At 47.9% G+C, this 15,795-nt stretch overlaps 1 protein-coding gene across 1 annotated transcript in view; it reads right to left on the reverse strand.

The window, feature by feature from the left end:
* Positions 1 to 9,020: 9,020 nt before the first annotated feature.
* Positions 9,021 to 15,795, reverse strand: part of ADCY9 (adenylate cyclase 9) — a 118,158-nt gene continuing 111,383 nt past the window's right edge. Inside the window, exons 10-11 of the mRNA XM_027043368.2 lie at positions 15,680 to 15,721; positions 9,021 to 10,661 (exon numbers count right to left, since the gene is read on the reverse strand). Of these exons, the coding sequence (XP_026899169.2) occupies positions 9,473 to 10,661; positions 15,680 to 15,721 (1,231 nt within the window). The 3' untranslated portion in view covers positions 9,021 to 9,472. The remainder of the gene's footprint in view (positions 10,662 to 15,679; positions 15,722 to 15,795) is intronic.

Raw genomic sequence — 15,795 nt, forward strand, 5'->3', positions numbered from 1 at the left:
AGAAGGTTACAGCCTTGGTATGCTGGCTGAGTCAAGTGAAGGGTCTCTTGGACGAGGAACTCTTGGTCTCTGACCTCACGGGGAAGGTCTGAAGGGCCACCTGGGAGGACTGTTTCAATCTCAGGAAAGCCACTGGGCTGGAAAGGAGTCCCTGCTGGGGCATGATTCTATGTCAATAGATGCTTTCTTATTTTCAAATGCGCTTGATAACTGGAAAAAAAAAAAGAAGGTGGACATTTCCTTCACGGACAGAGAAAAAAAATGCCACCAGGGCATTTGAAAGCAAGCCTTTTCTCTTTCTAGATAGTTGGGCTGCATTTTAAAACAAAAATGAAACCAAGCTGGGTCTCCTCCCAAGGAGGCTACCAAACTCCTCTTGGTATTGTGTTTGCGAACCAGCTTCACACACCTGTCTGCCCAAAGGCACCTGAAAAAGTACTGGAAGTACACACCTAACGGTCTTCCCCAGGGAAGCTGACCCAACCAAAGGAGGGGAGAGCATTCTACGATTCCCAATTCCCAGGCTCCGAAGCCTGTCGACTCGTTTTTCAGCATATTCTTACAACTCAGGGGATCGGCAGTCACGCTTCTAAGTGAAAAGATTAGGAAGCTGGGCCAGTGAATAAATGCTTACTTTGGATCTGTACTATTGATTAAAAAAAAAAAAGTCACTGGAAAAAATGAGCCCCTTTCTTCCATTTTTGCTTGAAGCACTCCAAAGAAAACAAGTTTTGGTTCGCTCCCGTCTGCGAGCTCAGCTCACGGTCCAACAAACTCTCGAGAATTCAGAGAAAGCTCGCGCCAGACATGCAGGAGTGTGTCCTACCCACAGTTCCCAGAGGCTTCACCTGCTCTCCTTCAGAGGTGGGGAGAGAGACTCCCAGGGAGGGAGTGCTTCCTCGCTCTCTATCTGCCTGTCTGCACACGTTCCTGCTTGAGGAGAGGGGCTAAATGAACCTTCCAACCCCGAGAGTTGCACCTGAGGCCCGGAAACTTGCAGTCACGCTATGTGTTCGGGACACTTCGATTCAAGCTAGGGAGAGCTGATGGCAGCACCCCGACCCCCTTCTCCCAGAAGTGCCTGCATTTGGTATTAAAATGCACCCACCTGCTTTTGACCCCCAACCCCCACCAGTGGACTGCATACCCACAGGGCTAACCCATATGAATTGGTCTTGTGTTAAAGAGAGGTTTCAGAATCCCTGCAGATAAATTCATTTTCTGATCCATAATTTACATTCAGCGCATTTCCTATTTGAAATTGTGCCAAGCCCAGAATAAATAAACAACAAAATTTGAGTCAATGATACTGTATTTTGAATTCTTTCCCCAGCTTTCCTCGACAGATAGTGTGAAGTTTTCTCTAATACAGTGAAACATTTGAGTACACGACAGATGACAAGGTCTGTAGTAATGACTTACAGATAACGTGCTTTTATCTATATACAGATGTCGTTTAGTATTTCATAGATACAGTTCTTCTTGGTTTTGGTTGTTGGCAAAACGTAAGCAGTTTCTTTCTTACTTTACTTTTACTCTTCTATTTACTTTTATTTACACTTAGGCCCCTTCCCTTGAACTGAAAGCAAACTTCGAGTCCCCGTCTCAGCTTCTGTCAGAAGAGAGAAGAGGGGAACGTGTTTGGAGGGGATGAAAGAAAGAACCACAAGCAGTTTCTAGAAAATAGGATCTAAAAATAAAACTATCCATGCTTTCGGAAGGGGAAGCCTATTTATAATCCGTGATTTCTTTCTGTGTTTCATGGGTAGCAAGAAGCAAAGCCCATGCATAGACAGCCTCTGTCAGCGTGTGTGAATGAATGCTGGTTTCAGGGTAGGATATATGACCGTCCACAAGTCAAAGGCTGCTTGAAGGAACCCTTCCACGGTGATTCACCACCACAAGCAAGGACACACGCTCTGGCAACTGTCAGGACAAAGCTGGACGCGGCCACGCTGGCGTGTCGTGTTACATTAGGACTCGCGTGCCTCACAGAATTGGTTTTGGAAGGATAGGTGCATGGATTGAGACAGTGGAAGTTGATTGTAGTTTCTGGATTGTCTCAGGGACGGCTAATCCGAAAACGCCGTCTGTGATGGATTGTGACATCGACAGAGGATTTCCACGAGGATGTTAAGGCTTTGGGTTTTTCACATGACGCTCATCAGTGTGCAGTTCTTGGTGCTCTGGTTTAATGCTGTAGTGCGAAGAGGGGGACCTGGAGGCCCTGCCTGGCACACCTGCTGCTGTGACATCTGAGGGTCGCAGGGGTGGCAAAGGGCTGCTGGGGATCCAAGACCTGCTGCGCTAGGTCACTGAACACTCGTGAACTGCTCTCTGTGGACAGCCACTTCTCTGGGCATCCCCAGGTGGTCCTCTGCTCTTCCCCTGACCTCCCCCAAGTCCAAGGATAGCTTTGGGGAATCCCAGGATACTGGGGACTGGTTGGGGGGTCTCTGAGGGTCCGGCTCACTGCTGCCCAGGGTTGGCCCAGGAGCGGAGAGATGACAATCCTCTTTGTGAGCCAGGCTCCGACTCCCAGCTTGTGACTCTGGCAGCTCCTTGGGGTTAAAACCAGAAGGGTCTTGCAGATTATTTCCTGAAGGGCGGTGGATGCCACAGGCTTGCCTGGGCCCTGGTGGCAGTTCATGGCAAGGGGCTTAGGGCGTCTGAAACTGGGCCAGTGTGTGAGGTGTGGATGGGGAAGAGTGTGACAAGTGGAACAGGAAAGACACTGGAATTCTCCAGGAAGACGGAGAGGCCGCAGGGTTGGTGCCATTGTAGCGCTCGGACATCGCCTTCTTGCGCTTCAGGAGGACTGGAGGAGGGTGGGGCCCGGCTGTCGCAGGGCACGCGGGACGTTCATGCTGTGGCAGTGGCTGTGCTCCTGCTAGAAGTCATCGAAGGGGCTGCTGCTATGGGCACTAGTGACAGAGGTCTTCTGTTTCAGGCGGGGACAGGAGCCACCGGTTGGGAATGCAGGACAGGAGCCACTGGTTGGGAATGCAGGCAAACTCTTGGGAGGTCCAGGAACTAACGAACAGCTAGTTCATTAGAACACACTGGGTGTTCTCTCTAAGCACACAGGTCTGAGCCTAATGTCATTCTGCCAACAAAACAGGCAGTTGAAGAAGGAGAGGAGGAAATTTGGAAATGAGATCCTGAAAAGATCTGGCGAGGCGTCGTGAAGACAAAAGGCGTTCCCTGTGTCTTGAGTTCCTTGGTATAAAGCTGTAAGGGGAAACTGCTTTATGTGGAGGGGCATGTTTGCATATGTGAGAACTGAATTTAGCAGCGAAAGGGTTCTTTTCTTTAAGTCAATAAACCGGCTGCTCACCGTGTCATTGCAGGTTTGTCCATATTCCCGAAGTCAGACAGTGAGGATGGCATGAAATGAAACCTTACTTGGGAGGTTAACACTACCGGTGCAAGGGGCTGGGGCAGCAGTGGAATGGATGGAGGCACGTGTGTCCTTGGAGAGAAATGGCTGTCCCTGAGCTGGGGCTGGCTGGTCTTCGGTGGGAGGAGGTCTCCCCAGCAGCCAGTTCTGGAGAGCTGAGAGGCTGGAAGCCAGGGAGAATGTGAGTGGAGGTCTTCCCAAGGACGGGCGCAGCGAGCTGTGAGGTCGGCCTTGGGCAAAGGGATGTCACAAGGGGCTGCTGCAAGTGTGCAGGTGTTCAGCACTTCCTTTTCCTGGGATCACACGGACAAGTCCAAACAATTCCTCCTTTCTGACGCCATCCATTGCCCTCCCAATCTACGTGGCAAGAATTTTATTTGCTGAGAAGATCAAGAAAGTCAGAGGAAGACGTTTAGAAGAGCAATTCGTTTATAAGATTGCCAGCTGCCTTGGCCCACCTCTCGACAGGGCACAGGGCAGAGACGAGAAGGTCAGAGACATCTGGACCCCCTCCTCCTGGAGAGGGCAGGGAGACACTTTCCTGGGTGGCGGTGTTCCTGAAAGGCTCCCACCAGCCCAATCAGTCCAAGCCAGTGCCTTGTTCTGACACCCTTGTGCTGGGGCCCCAACTGCCATCTGGAGAGGACGGTTTTAAAAATAGAGCATATGATTTTATGGGTTGCATGTGGAGTGGCCTCACCCCTCCGTGAGGGACCGACCCGATACGGGTGCAGCTGTTTCTCTGAACACTTCTCTGTCTGTCGCTCTCTCGGGAGACTGAATACTCCTTAAGACCATGAACACAAAGATCATCTCATGGGCTACAGAGGACACTGAGAAGCCACTGTTTAAAAACGTCAGTAAGGAGAAGATGTCGCTACGCAAACCCAGATCCCTCCAACTGTCCTCGAATTTGTAGTGGGAAAGCAACAGGAAAAGCAGAGTCTGTAACCACAGCGGCTGCTCAAATATTCTCAAGCCTTGCAGCAACATCAACAACCCACATAAAGGGAGGTTTGCAATTACTGGGCGCGTAGTAGGTACTCAGTAGTTACTGGCTGAATGTTCCTTATCTGTTGGGAAGAATCTGACTTTGTAAAACTGTAAAGTTCTTTGAGTGGCTCTTTGAATATAATCAAATAACTCAGGCATCAAACACTAACATCATTTGCTTGGGAATCCACGTACAAACAAGCAGCACTGACGTGGCAAACCGAATTTCCAAAGGCGTCCGGAAATGCTTGGAAACCTCACCTGCAGAGAGTTCTAATAAAAAATCATCCCTCTAGTTACTGCAGATCGCAGGTACTTTATTTGGATCTAGGGACTCCTGAAATTGCACGCAACATTAAGAGGGTTTGTTTGTGTGTGTGCGTGTGCGTGTGTTTTCTGTGTTGCTTGTTTGCTTGCTGGAGAAAAGAGCCACAACTGTCATCAAATTATCAAAGGCTTTGTGAGCCAAGAAAGGTTAAGATCACTGCTTTCCATGACTGAGACTTAAGGAGGCACTCGGCTTGCTCGATACATGACCGCTTAATTCACTTCTCCTTCCGGCGTCCGGGCCCAGCAGGAACAGAATTCCCCAAGCTTACGTTAGTCTAGTTTACAGTGACAACTCTTTGGAGTCATGTAATTAAAAAAAAAAAAAAAAAACACAACAATTTTTATAAAGGAACTGTATAAAAATAGACACTTGGGGGGATTTTTAATCTACACATAGATGCTGTGCAACTGTGTGCTTTTCTTAATCGCTTCCTCTTTCTTATCTCTTCCTCAGTTAGCTTCCTTTTCCTGGCACTCGGGATCCATTCCAGGTGCCACAAGGAGGTCCCCCACACTGGAGAAGAGCAGCCACAAAGGCTAAGTCCTACTGCAAAAATTCGGGGCCATGTTTCTTCACTGAGAAGTCTTCCCAAGACCCCCAGGTGCCTTTTCTGGAAAAGAGACCCATGTTCCCACAAGACCTTCAGTGCAGCACAGACCATCACTGCCTAACCTCCTGAAATGTCCCTATGGCTCAGGAGGAAAGGACGCCCACGTCAACGAATAGTGCCCTCACTGGTACCAGGTTCTAGCAGAGAACCAACTAGAAGCTTGATCCCTGTGAAGCAATGAGCAGGGACTGGGGGGCCGCATCTTCACTTCCCTTCACAGAGCCTACAAGAGAATCCTGTGCTCTGAAGGTGTTCATAAATACTGCACTCACCAGGAAAAACTTTTTTAGGGGAAAAGCCTCTACACTTGAGCAGATCCACAGTCTGGCTCCAGAGGAGGTGTTGTGAACCCCCGAGATACGTACCAAGGGCATGTACGTGTCTTGAGGAGAGGCTCTGTGACTTTAAACTGATTCTGAAATGGGTTTGTGACTTCCCTTGATACGGACACCCCGGAACTCTGCAAGGAGAGGCTATGTGGGCACATTTTTTCAGAAAACCTACTTCATTTTCTCAGCCAATTCCTTCTCTTCACATTTTGCAGGAGAAACTGTTGAGAGGGCCTAATGAAACAGAGATGGCTGCTAGCGAAACTTGCACTGCAACCTGCTTTTTATCCTTTTTTAAGTTCCATGTAAAAATAAATGTTTTTCAACCTAAGTTAACTGTAGCAAATACGTCCATTAAAAAAAAAGAAACCACATACATAAATAGGGGTTTTTTTTTTTTAGTTGCCTTGTTTTCAGAGTCATGATGTGAAAGAAAAGCAGATCTTCTTAGTTCAGCCGCAAATTGCAGGAAACCAGGAGTGCCCCAATTTCTGAAGTGCTACACGTCTATCTTTTCAATGAGGAAATACCAGGCATCAAGGATTTAGATTTTAGAATATTTTAATATCCATTTCTTCAGTGGATGCATTTTCAAATAATTAGAATTAACAATTTAAAAAGAGCAGAGTGAAGGAACGATGGAAAAATGCAAACAGTTGGTTCTTGCTAATTTAACTTTAGGTTCTAGGCATGATGTGATTTTCTGAAACAATCAACCAAAAAATGCTTATCTCAAAAATCTAGAAATGCAAACGCAGACAGATCTTTGGAAACTACAAATTATTACAGTCCACGTAGCGGGAAGCACGCGGCCCTCTGGCTCTCAGTGTCAAGTGCAAATGTGCAGGTGTTGCATAATCTGTGTGACTCTTCAAGCTACTTAAGGGCTTCATAACTGATGCTCTACGTTTGTTTGCACTGGATAAAATTGTGTGTGTGCTTGTTTATATATATATATATATATATATATATATATATATATATATATATATGTATATACATATATATATGTATGTATGTATAGTTCGATCTGACTTGGGGCCAAGAAGAAAACAGCAGTTGCAACTCAAAGCAACTATTTACACACATTCAGTTCTGAAGTATTGCTTCCTGACCTAAGTTCGTAAGAGGTATTGCCACTGTGAAGAATACATCCATCGTGCTGGTAGCGCTTGAACTGCTTCTTAGGGACCTGTCTTCAGTGACTATTTGTTCAACGCCAACAGAGCTGGGCGCATGGCATTCCCGCTGCAGAGATTCTGTGGTCCTGCGTTGAGGTATGCTTCAGGGCAGGGAACCGGGAAGGACCCACGTCGCCTAGTGGCCCAGAGAGAACATCTGTACTGGTTATTTAGGAAGGCTCAGGGTGTTTTTTTAAAAGACAATTTTAAAACTCTGGGAGAGCCATCCATCAAAGGCTCCAACTTGCACACTGCTGGACCAGATCGCCAGATGTTAAGACCCTCTCCCTGCCGTCTGCAGCTTCCCAGGGTCAGGAATCACAAACATCCTTGCAGCAGGGGAAGGAATAAGAGAATGTGCTGGGGAGGACGCATGTGCAGAGATGAACCTTGTAGGGCGTGCTCTGAGTGGAACAGCAGAGACACAGCTGACGAGTCAGCAACTGCCCAGCCCCTTAGCTGCTGCCAGAGCTATGGAGCCTGGGGAAAGAAGGCAAAGGGACAGGACCACACTCAGATACACGCCTTAACACTGATAGAAGCCCAACACCCACCTTCCCTATGGGCAAGGACAGCATCGGGTAGTGTTTTAAAACAAAAATAAAAATAAAAATTCTGCAGGATCTTGTAAGAATACATTCTTTAGAAGCAAGAGGTATTGTCACACCATCCTGTCTCCGGCATCGGAAGACCAACAAACTGACAGTAAAACCTGAAGGAAGATCTTGGTTACTGAGAGCGCTCCTGACTCGCTTGGACATCAAGACCCTGGCTGTGGCCATACTGCTGGGACCCATGCATGTCCCCAAGGAGAGCTGGCCGATCAGAATCAGTATTTCCTGATACCGGAAATGGCAGATTGTGTATGAATTTGGGGGGCGGGGTTGATAATGGGACCTGATGTAGATGTGACAGTTACACAGAGATTTTAGCAGCGAAAAGAAAACGCACAGGGCATGCCGGTAAAGACCTTCAACAGAGAAGGAGCTAGTCCTCAAATTATCCTGTGAACTGTATGCCAGTGTCACCTGGAAAATGACCACGACAAGGCAACTCTAGCTTGAGTTCAACACCACATACGCTCCAGACTCAACATGGCAAAACGTCATCACAGGCAGGATTAGCAACAAAGGGCCCAGAAGTGATTTTCCTTAGGTTTTCTACACTTGCCCTGGTTTAACACCTCATCTGCACGTGGACGATTCTGTCTCTACGCACAGTGTAAGAACTCCACCTAAAGGGGCTCAGATTCACTCACTAGGTTCAATCCTGCCACACAGAGGCCCAGCGCAAGCCAAGAACGGGAAAGGATGAGAAACTTCTGGGCTGTGTGGGAGCCAAGCCCCTGCCGGCACTGCCTGCCCACCCTTGTGCTCTGCCCAGGCCTGCCGCCTCATACAGAGCAGGGCTCTGACTCGACCCCTGCGGCAGGCAGGCCCCGTGGGTACTGATCTGCAGCTCGCAGGGCAGAAGCGGCTGCGTTAGTTAGGCTGAAAACCGTGGCTGGGAGCATCTCTGGCCCAGAGTGCTCTGGCCACGTCCGTCCAGGTCCTGCTCAGCCCCTGTGTGGGGACGTGGCCCAAAGCGGCCAAAGCACTAGTGGGCATCTTCTCACCCTGCTGTGTGCTCTGCAGACCCCCTTTCCCTGACCCAGCCTATCTCCCTTCACCACAATGACCTGGCAGCCCCTCCCCCGAAACACGCACTTCCTGATAAATAAATAAATAAATAAATGCAACCCTCAGACGTTTATTTCGAGTTTCCCTCTCAGAGGATTCAGCTTCAAAGACAAACCCCTTCGCTCCCAGCTGGAAGACCCCTTGGTTTCCGGGGCAGAATGAAACACGGCTCTTAAATACCTGAGGCCTGGGTTCACGAGCTCATCCCTGGTTAGCATCTGGAATTTGGGCCTGCACGTGGAAGAAGCCCTAACGCCGCTTGGCCGGGGAGCGGTGCCCCCTCAGCCCCGAGGGCCCAGGAGCTCTGGAAGGCGCAGGTGGGGAGGGCGCGGGCCATCCAGGCTGGCGGCTGCTCGCACCCCACGCCCCCCCACCGCCCCTCACAGTGAGTTACTGGCACTTGATCTCAGATTCATAAATGAAAGTGTGTGTGCGTGTACATGTTTACATAGAAAGATCAGGGCACTGGGAAACACTATTACGTACACAGAAAAAAATAAACCGCAAAAACATTGTATTAGCAAAAACAAAACAAAACAAAAACACAAACGACGACAAAACAAAAACCCAAAGTGTCTTGTGAGGAAAAGCAGTAAGAACGCTATCTTAACCACAGCTTCTGTTTAAAAAGTCCAGCAATACCCAATGCCATGATCTCCACCGGTGGTCTCTGTCCCCAGACTAGACGCCGCGGCCAGCCCCCGAAGGCACTTGTTCTCCACGCTGCTGGACGGTCACACCCAGGGGATAGGGCTCCGGGGAAGAAAAGGAATGAGACGGATGGAAACGACCCCTGAATAGCTGTGGTCCGCACAGACGTCAGGGCTGCCACGACCCCATGACACCACGTCCAGGGACAGAGGCTGTGGTGCTCGGGACGCACAACAGGCAAGTACAAACGTGACTGGGTTTCAAGGAGCAGAGCACCGCGGCAGCGACGGGCGCTGCGTCACACGCTCTCAGAAACGTTGAGCCTGGTGAGCTCGCTGGCTTCTTCAGCGCCTGCTTCTTCAGAGTCGCTTTTCTCTATGGCTTTGCCAAATCGACACCTTTCTTCGGCTGTGACAGGCTCCTTCCAGGGCCTCTTAGAGGACAGGTGATCATCCCTGGCCTGCATGTTGTTTTCGGAACCCGGAGGCGTCTTGTCCGCACTCTGGACAGAAGGCACCAGGTTGGCGATCTCGTCCGTGGGAGACCGCCCGATGCTGCCGTCCACCTGGACTCGGATGTCCGGGGAGATGGACAGCTGGTGCTGCGGCACGGCCCCGCTGTCCGTGCACTTTGGGTACAGGTAGGTCTTCATCTGGCCCTTGCCCTTGACGTTCACCGTCCCTCGGTAGTCGAAGTCATAGCCCATCTTGCTCAGGACGCGGTAGCTCTCCTCGCTCACCTGGATCCGGCACTCCACCCCCGTGCTGTCCATCCTGCTGGCGATGTTGACGGTGTCGCCCCAGATGTCGTAGAGCAGCTTGGTGGTGCCGATGACCCCCGCCGTGAGCGGCCCGTGGTTGAAGCCCACCCTGAGCTTGAAGTTGAACCACAGCATGTTGCTGTTGAAGTCGTCCACCACGCGCATCATCTCCTTGGCGAACTCAAACAGGACCTGCAGGTGCTCCTGCGGGTGGCTGCCGTCCCGGCACTGCGCGCCATTCAGCCCTGACGCAGCCATGTACGTGGCTCCGATGGTCTTGATCTTCTCGATGCTGCCGTAGCCCGGCCTGCTCAGGAGCTCGTCGAAGTCCCCGATGAGCTCGTTGAGGACGCGGTAGCACTCCTTGCCCCCCTCGTAGTTCTCCTCGTAGAACTCGCTGAAGTTGACGATGCTGGCAAAGATGACGCCCCCGCTGTCGTGGTTCTTGGAGTAGGTCTGGGAGACCTTCAGCTGCTCAGCCACGTGGTAGGGGATGATGTTTCTCAGCAGCCAGTCAGCTTGGTCCCTCATGCTCTGGATCTTGGTGCGGTGGAGGTCCGCCTCCACGTCCCCGTGGTAGTGCAGGCGGTAGCTGACCTCGAATTCTCGATTCAGGAACCAGACCAACAAGAGCAGGAGAAAGAAGACAAGAACCCCCTCCTGGCCAATCAGGCTGGCTGCTCTGCCGTCACGCGGCAAGGAACTGTTGCACGGATTCCCCTTGGAACTGGAGAGTAAAGAGAAGAGAACCGATGTACCTTCTTAAATGCACGTTTTAAGGGAGAGATTGCTGCTCAGGACTTGCGGGTTCTGAAACAGCCCAGCTAACTAGCACTCGGCACCAAATTCTGGGGCATCGACAGCACGCAGCCGCCAAGCGCCCCGCTCCCGTTTAGCTGGCTGGCTGGAGCGGTGCAGAAATAAAGGCTGACCTTTGTCACTGGCTTCTGAGTAAGCACTTGGTGACTGTGGTTCTTCAGGAGCCTTCAGATCCTGGACTTTTAACATCTTTTCTTTACCCCCAACTTTCTATTTTGAAAATTGTCAACCTTACAGGAAAGTTAAGAGGCTACTTAAAACATTCATACGCTCCTCTCCTGGATTCAACAATTGCTCATGTTTCCCTGCTTTGCTCTTTCCCTGTCAACACACACTCATGCACACACGCCTCTCCCACTGAACATTCTGAATGTAAACTGCAGACATCATGACACTTGGATCCTGAATACTTCAGTCCCTATCTTCTAAGAATAAGGACGTCTCCCAACGTAACCACACTACCATCATCATACCCAAGAAATTTAACATTCTCTGACGCACTCCCTTTTTAGATTTCTCATCCAATGTTAGTTCTGAAAGATGTGTACTTTTACAAAGGATTTTGGTAAGTTCTCTACTGTCTACCTGTATAAAAGTCCACCAACGTACCATTAGCCCCTTCTGGGTTAGTTCTATTTTGCCAAAGTCATTTAAGACAATGTTAACATTTTAAAAAATAGTATGTATACTTTCAAGAGTAGCACATTGTGAGAAACTCAGCATAAATAGTGGTAAAAAACAAATGACTTTACTTCAGAGAAGTATTGATTTTCTTGTGGTTGCAAGAAATTCTAATACATGGATGTACTGTAACAACCAGACCCCAACCCTGGGCCTTTGGGGCTGCGTCCACCGCTTACTACTGGCGAACACCGCAGGGACGCTCCTGTGCACAGGAGGGAGTCTGTCTGTGGGACAAACTACTGGAGCCGGAACCACGGAGTCACTTCAACTACTGCACATTTACAATTCCAGCAGAAATTTTCCAATTGCCTTTCTCATTTCTGTTCCCTCCGATGACAGCGTGCTCTCGAGGCAGGGGGCTCTCGGGGGGTGGGGGGCTGTTCTGCAGTTGGACGGTGCTGACCAGCAACAGGTGTGACTGAAGATTAGTGCCAGGAGCACGGTCTCTTTGCAAGTTCCTTTTTTAGATACAGCTTTTCCATTTAAAAGTACTACATACTCATGAGAACAAATGGAGGGGAAAACGCAGAAAGAAAAGATTTGGTCATCACGGACCACGCAGAGGCAATCACTGTTAATGAGCATGGCATTTCCTTGTCTGTCTTCTGTTTGTTTACAGAGCTGTGAGTGCTCCGTTCATGTCAATTCTGGGCTCTCATGTGCTTCTACAGCACACAGAGTGGTCTTCTAGATCTTATGTAGCAATGGGCTGAGTCACTATAAATATGATTCTATATAAAATGGATAGGTCCTCAGTTTAGATAGCTCCATGGCACAGAAAACTCAATCCTGTAATCAGAATGTTTAAGAAGTTTTACTGTTACCTGTGACTTAAGGATATTATAAAAAATAACGAAATTGACCAATCTGGCCATAATGGTCCTCCGTGAAACACAGTCACAGAAGCCCTGACCTTGGAATAAGAAGCCCCAGACTCTGTCCCAGCTGACTACTGCGGAGTTCTGGAACCCTGGGCAAGATTTCTAGCTCTCAATTTCCTCACGTGTAAACTGAAGATGGGCTGGGGTATTGCTAAGTCCCTCCTGGCCTCAGGTTCTGGGCAAAAGGAGTTAACAGAGCAGGCCTGAGGCTGCTAGCCACAGAAAGGCCTACTGGCAGCACTGCCCTAGGCTGGCATCAGGATCTCGGATTTGGGGAGGTTCCTGCCCCCCTTGATAAAAGGGGCTCACCGCGTCTACACTGCTTGTGTAAACAAGGTGGTTTATGCTGAGGACCTGCCTTCCTTCTCAGAGTCCGGAGTTTTGATTGATGCCAGGCAGAGATGCCTATCTGACTAGCCTCTAACAGAAACGCTGGGTACAGAGTCTCTGATGGGCTTCCCTGGTGGACAACATTTTACCTGTTGTGTCACAGCTCATTGCTGGAGGAATTAAGAACGTCCAGACTATGTGGTAGGGACAGCACTCTTGAAAGCTGGCACTTAGTTTCCTCTGGACTCTATCTCATGTACCTTTTCTCTCTGCTGATTTTGCTTTGTGTCCTTTCATTGTAATAAATCACAGTACAACTATGTGCTGAGTCCTAAATCCTCCTAGCAAATTGCTGGTTCTGGGGGTGGTTTTGGGGATCTCTGCCATAAGTTCCCTGTGAGCCGGCAACCAAAAAAGGCCTCTGTGGTAAGACACACCACACTTACTTATTCTTCCAATGGTCATTTAATCAAATGGCAACACAGATTATGAATCTCAAGTACCGAACAATTAACTGAAATGACCGAAACAGATTTGTGTTCAGCCTTGCAAGCCCTCTAACAAGCTTGAGAATAGAGAGAGAATCTGCCCCAGGAGGCAGAAGGCCTTCTCTTGTGTGGGCCCATCTCGGTGGGTGAGGAGGGAACCTTTCTTTCTGTTTCTCCAAAGTGGTGACATTAAGGAACAGTCCCCTTTATAAGTACATGTCACCGAGGCTCACCACCATCTTCACAGTCCAGTCGGGCTTTGTAGCCCTGGGGCAGACATGGGTGATGTGTCCGGGTCTCCTCAAGCAGGCTATTGCTCTCGATGCTTTTCTCACTGTGCTGTGGCCAAAGCTAGCAGTGTGGCCTGACTCCGGAGAGGGGCACAGGCCAGTCCCTCTGCACAGAGGAGGGGAAGACTGGAACGTAGGCCAGCATGAGGGAGAAGGGCACCAGACTGTGACATGTGCTTTCTCCTTTGTTTGAAAGGAGAGCCCCAATCCACAGATCTACATTTAGTGCCCAAGGGGCTGATGTGCAGCAGAAGAGATGTGTGACGGGTAGGTGAAGGAATTACTTCCCATCCATAACCAGTATTTCTCATTCCGCCACAGAAGGAGCCAAGATGGTGGTCTTATTCCTACATTCGAACAGCAAAGGTCAGTTCCAAAAAGAGGAATTCTACATGACTCAATGCAGGAGTCAATCTATGACTTAACGATGGGACATTAAGTCATAATTGGAAGTTGAGAAAAATGCAGTATATCCATGATCACAGAGAAAAGGGGTTAAAACGTCAAGAAAAACGGAAAAAAAAAAAAAAGATCACTCATGGTCTTAACCAGTTTAACATGGGATCTGTTAACATTCTGGTGTATTCGGTGCCATTTAAAATCTATGCCTAGAGATGGGAGGTTGGGGGAGTGACTGAGCAATGGCACGGGGGTACTTCTGGGCACTGGGAATGTTTCATTTCTTGGTCCGAGCGGCAGTTTAGTGGGTGTGCTCACTTATGAAAAGTCAATGAGCTGTATTCTTATGATCTGGGTACTTTTCAGTGCACATGTTATATATTCATCAATAAAAAGTTTACTTAAAAAAAGGTGCTAAGTGTTTTGTTTCCAAATAAATACTATAGTCGTGATGGTAACAGAAACACATGTGCATTGGGCCTTTGTTCCATACTTTAAATCTCCTTCCCAGTGTCCGTAGGTCCACAGAGATTTAATATTTTAATTGTAGAAACAGAAAAAAAAATCATTCATCACTCATTACCAGATCATAACTATTGCATATCTTACATTTTTTTCATATGTATAATGAAATCTGACAGGATGTTTCCAATTCCACATAAGTGTTTTTCTTATTGGTGCATTTTAGCAGTGGCAATATTTGAGTACATGTATCATAATTCATTTCTTTTTATTGGCAACTGAAGTTCTGGATTGTCTCCTCAGCAGATAAACAAAAATAGAATTATTACATCAAAGGCTATAAACACTTTTGTAGACGGATCGCCAAATTACTTTCGAAAACTATGTACCATTCTGAGGAGTGATGAGGCATGGCAGAAAGAGGGGGGCCCACTAGTGTGGGACGCCAGGGTTCACACACTTCCAATGACTAGCTGTGTGACCACAGACAGGCTCCTTAACTTCTCTCAACTTCAGCGTCCTCATCTGGAAAACGGGGACAAAGCTGCCTGATGTGTCAGGCTACTGTGAGAATTAAATAAGCCATGTATTTTAAGTGCCTGGTAGCTTAACAAAATAAACAGTGGCAGGGTAGGAACGCGCCACACCTCCACCCGCACTGGGTATGCACACTGTAACTTTGTGAACGTCCAATTTAAAAGACCAAAAGGAGGTGTGTAGTTATTTAAACGTCCGACGACTTCGGGAGTAACCTATTTGGCCTCTACCTACATTTCCCCCCGTGAATTTTTTTGTTTTTTTGTCCTTTATTTATGCAGGCCCTAACCAGCTCTTTAGGTGACGGCCCACAGCTATCTGTGTGCCCACACCCCATTGGTGTGTCAGTCAGCCTTTTATTTTTGTGCGTGTGTGGCTTTATTATTTGTAAGACTGGAAAGTTATCTGTTTTAGAGGCCTGCAAACTAATGTTATTTTTTCTAGACTTTTATATAGTCTTTTATAATTTAATGCTTATTTCTAACTCTTCAGTTTATTTGGATCTTACTTTGATGTCTATAGTAAAACAAGGGTCTAACGTTTATTATTTCAAATTTCTAGTTAGCAATTTCAAAATATTTTAGGGAATTAAAATAAGTACTGTCCTAGACTTCACAGATTTCCTTCATAACATGCTGAAATCTTATGTAAAACTGAGCCAAATCTAGTATGTTCTTAACAATCATTTCGTTTTTTCCAGTAAGATACTATAACTATGATCTGTTACTTCAACAAGTACATACTTTCCACTTATTCTTTTAAGAATTACATATGGTTCTTTTTCTTTAAGATACAACTGCTTTTTCGGAAGTTACTCTCATTTGTTCAGATACAAGCATGATGTTAACAGCTTACCTGAAATTCTGTCCCACATCCAGGTGTGAAATTACTATGGAACTGAAATTAAAATGCAGAAAAATATTATTATAAAAAGCAAAGAAGGCATTACATAAAGTGATCTGAGAAGAGTT

This window comes from Acinonyx jubatus, chromosome E3 (genome assembly GCF_027475565.1).
Source record: "Acinonyx jubatus isolate Ajub_Pintada_27869175 chromosome E3, VMU_Ajub_asm_v1.0, whole genome shotgun sequence".
NCBI lineage: Eukaryota > Metazoa > Chordata > Mammalia > Carnivora > Felidae > Acinonyx > Acinonyx jubatus.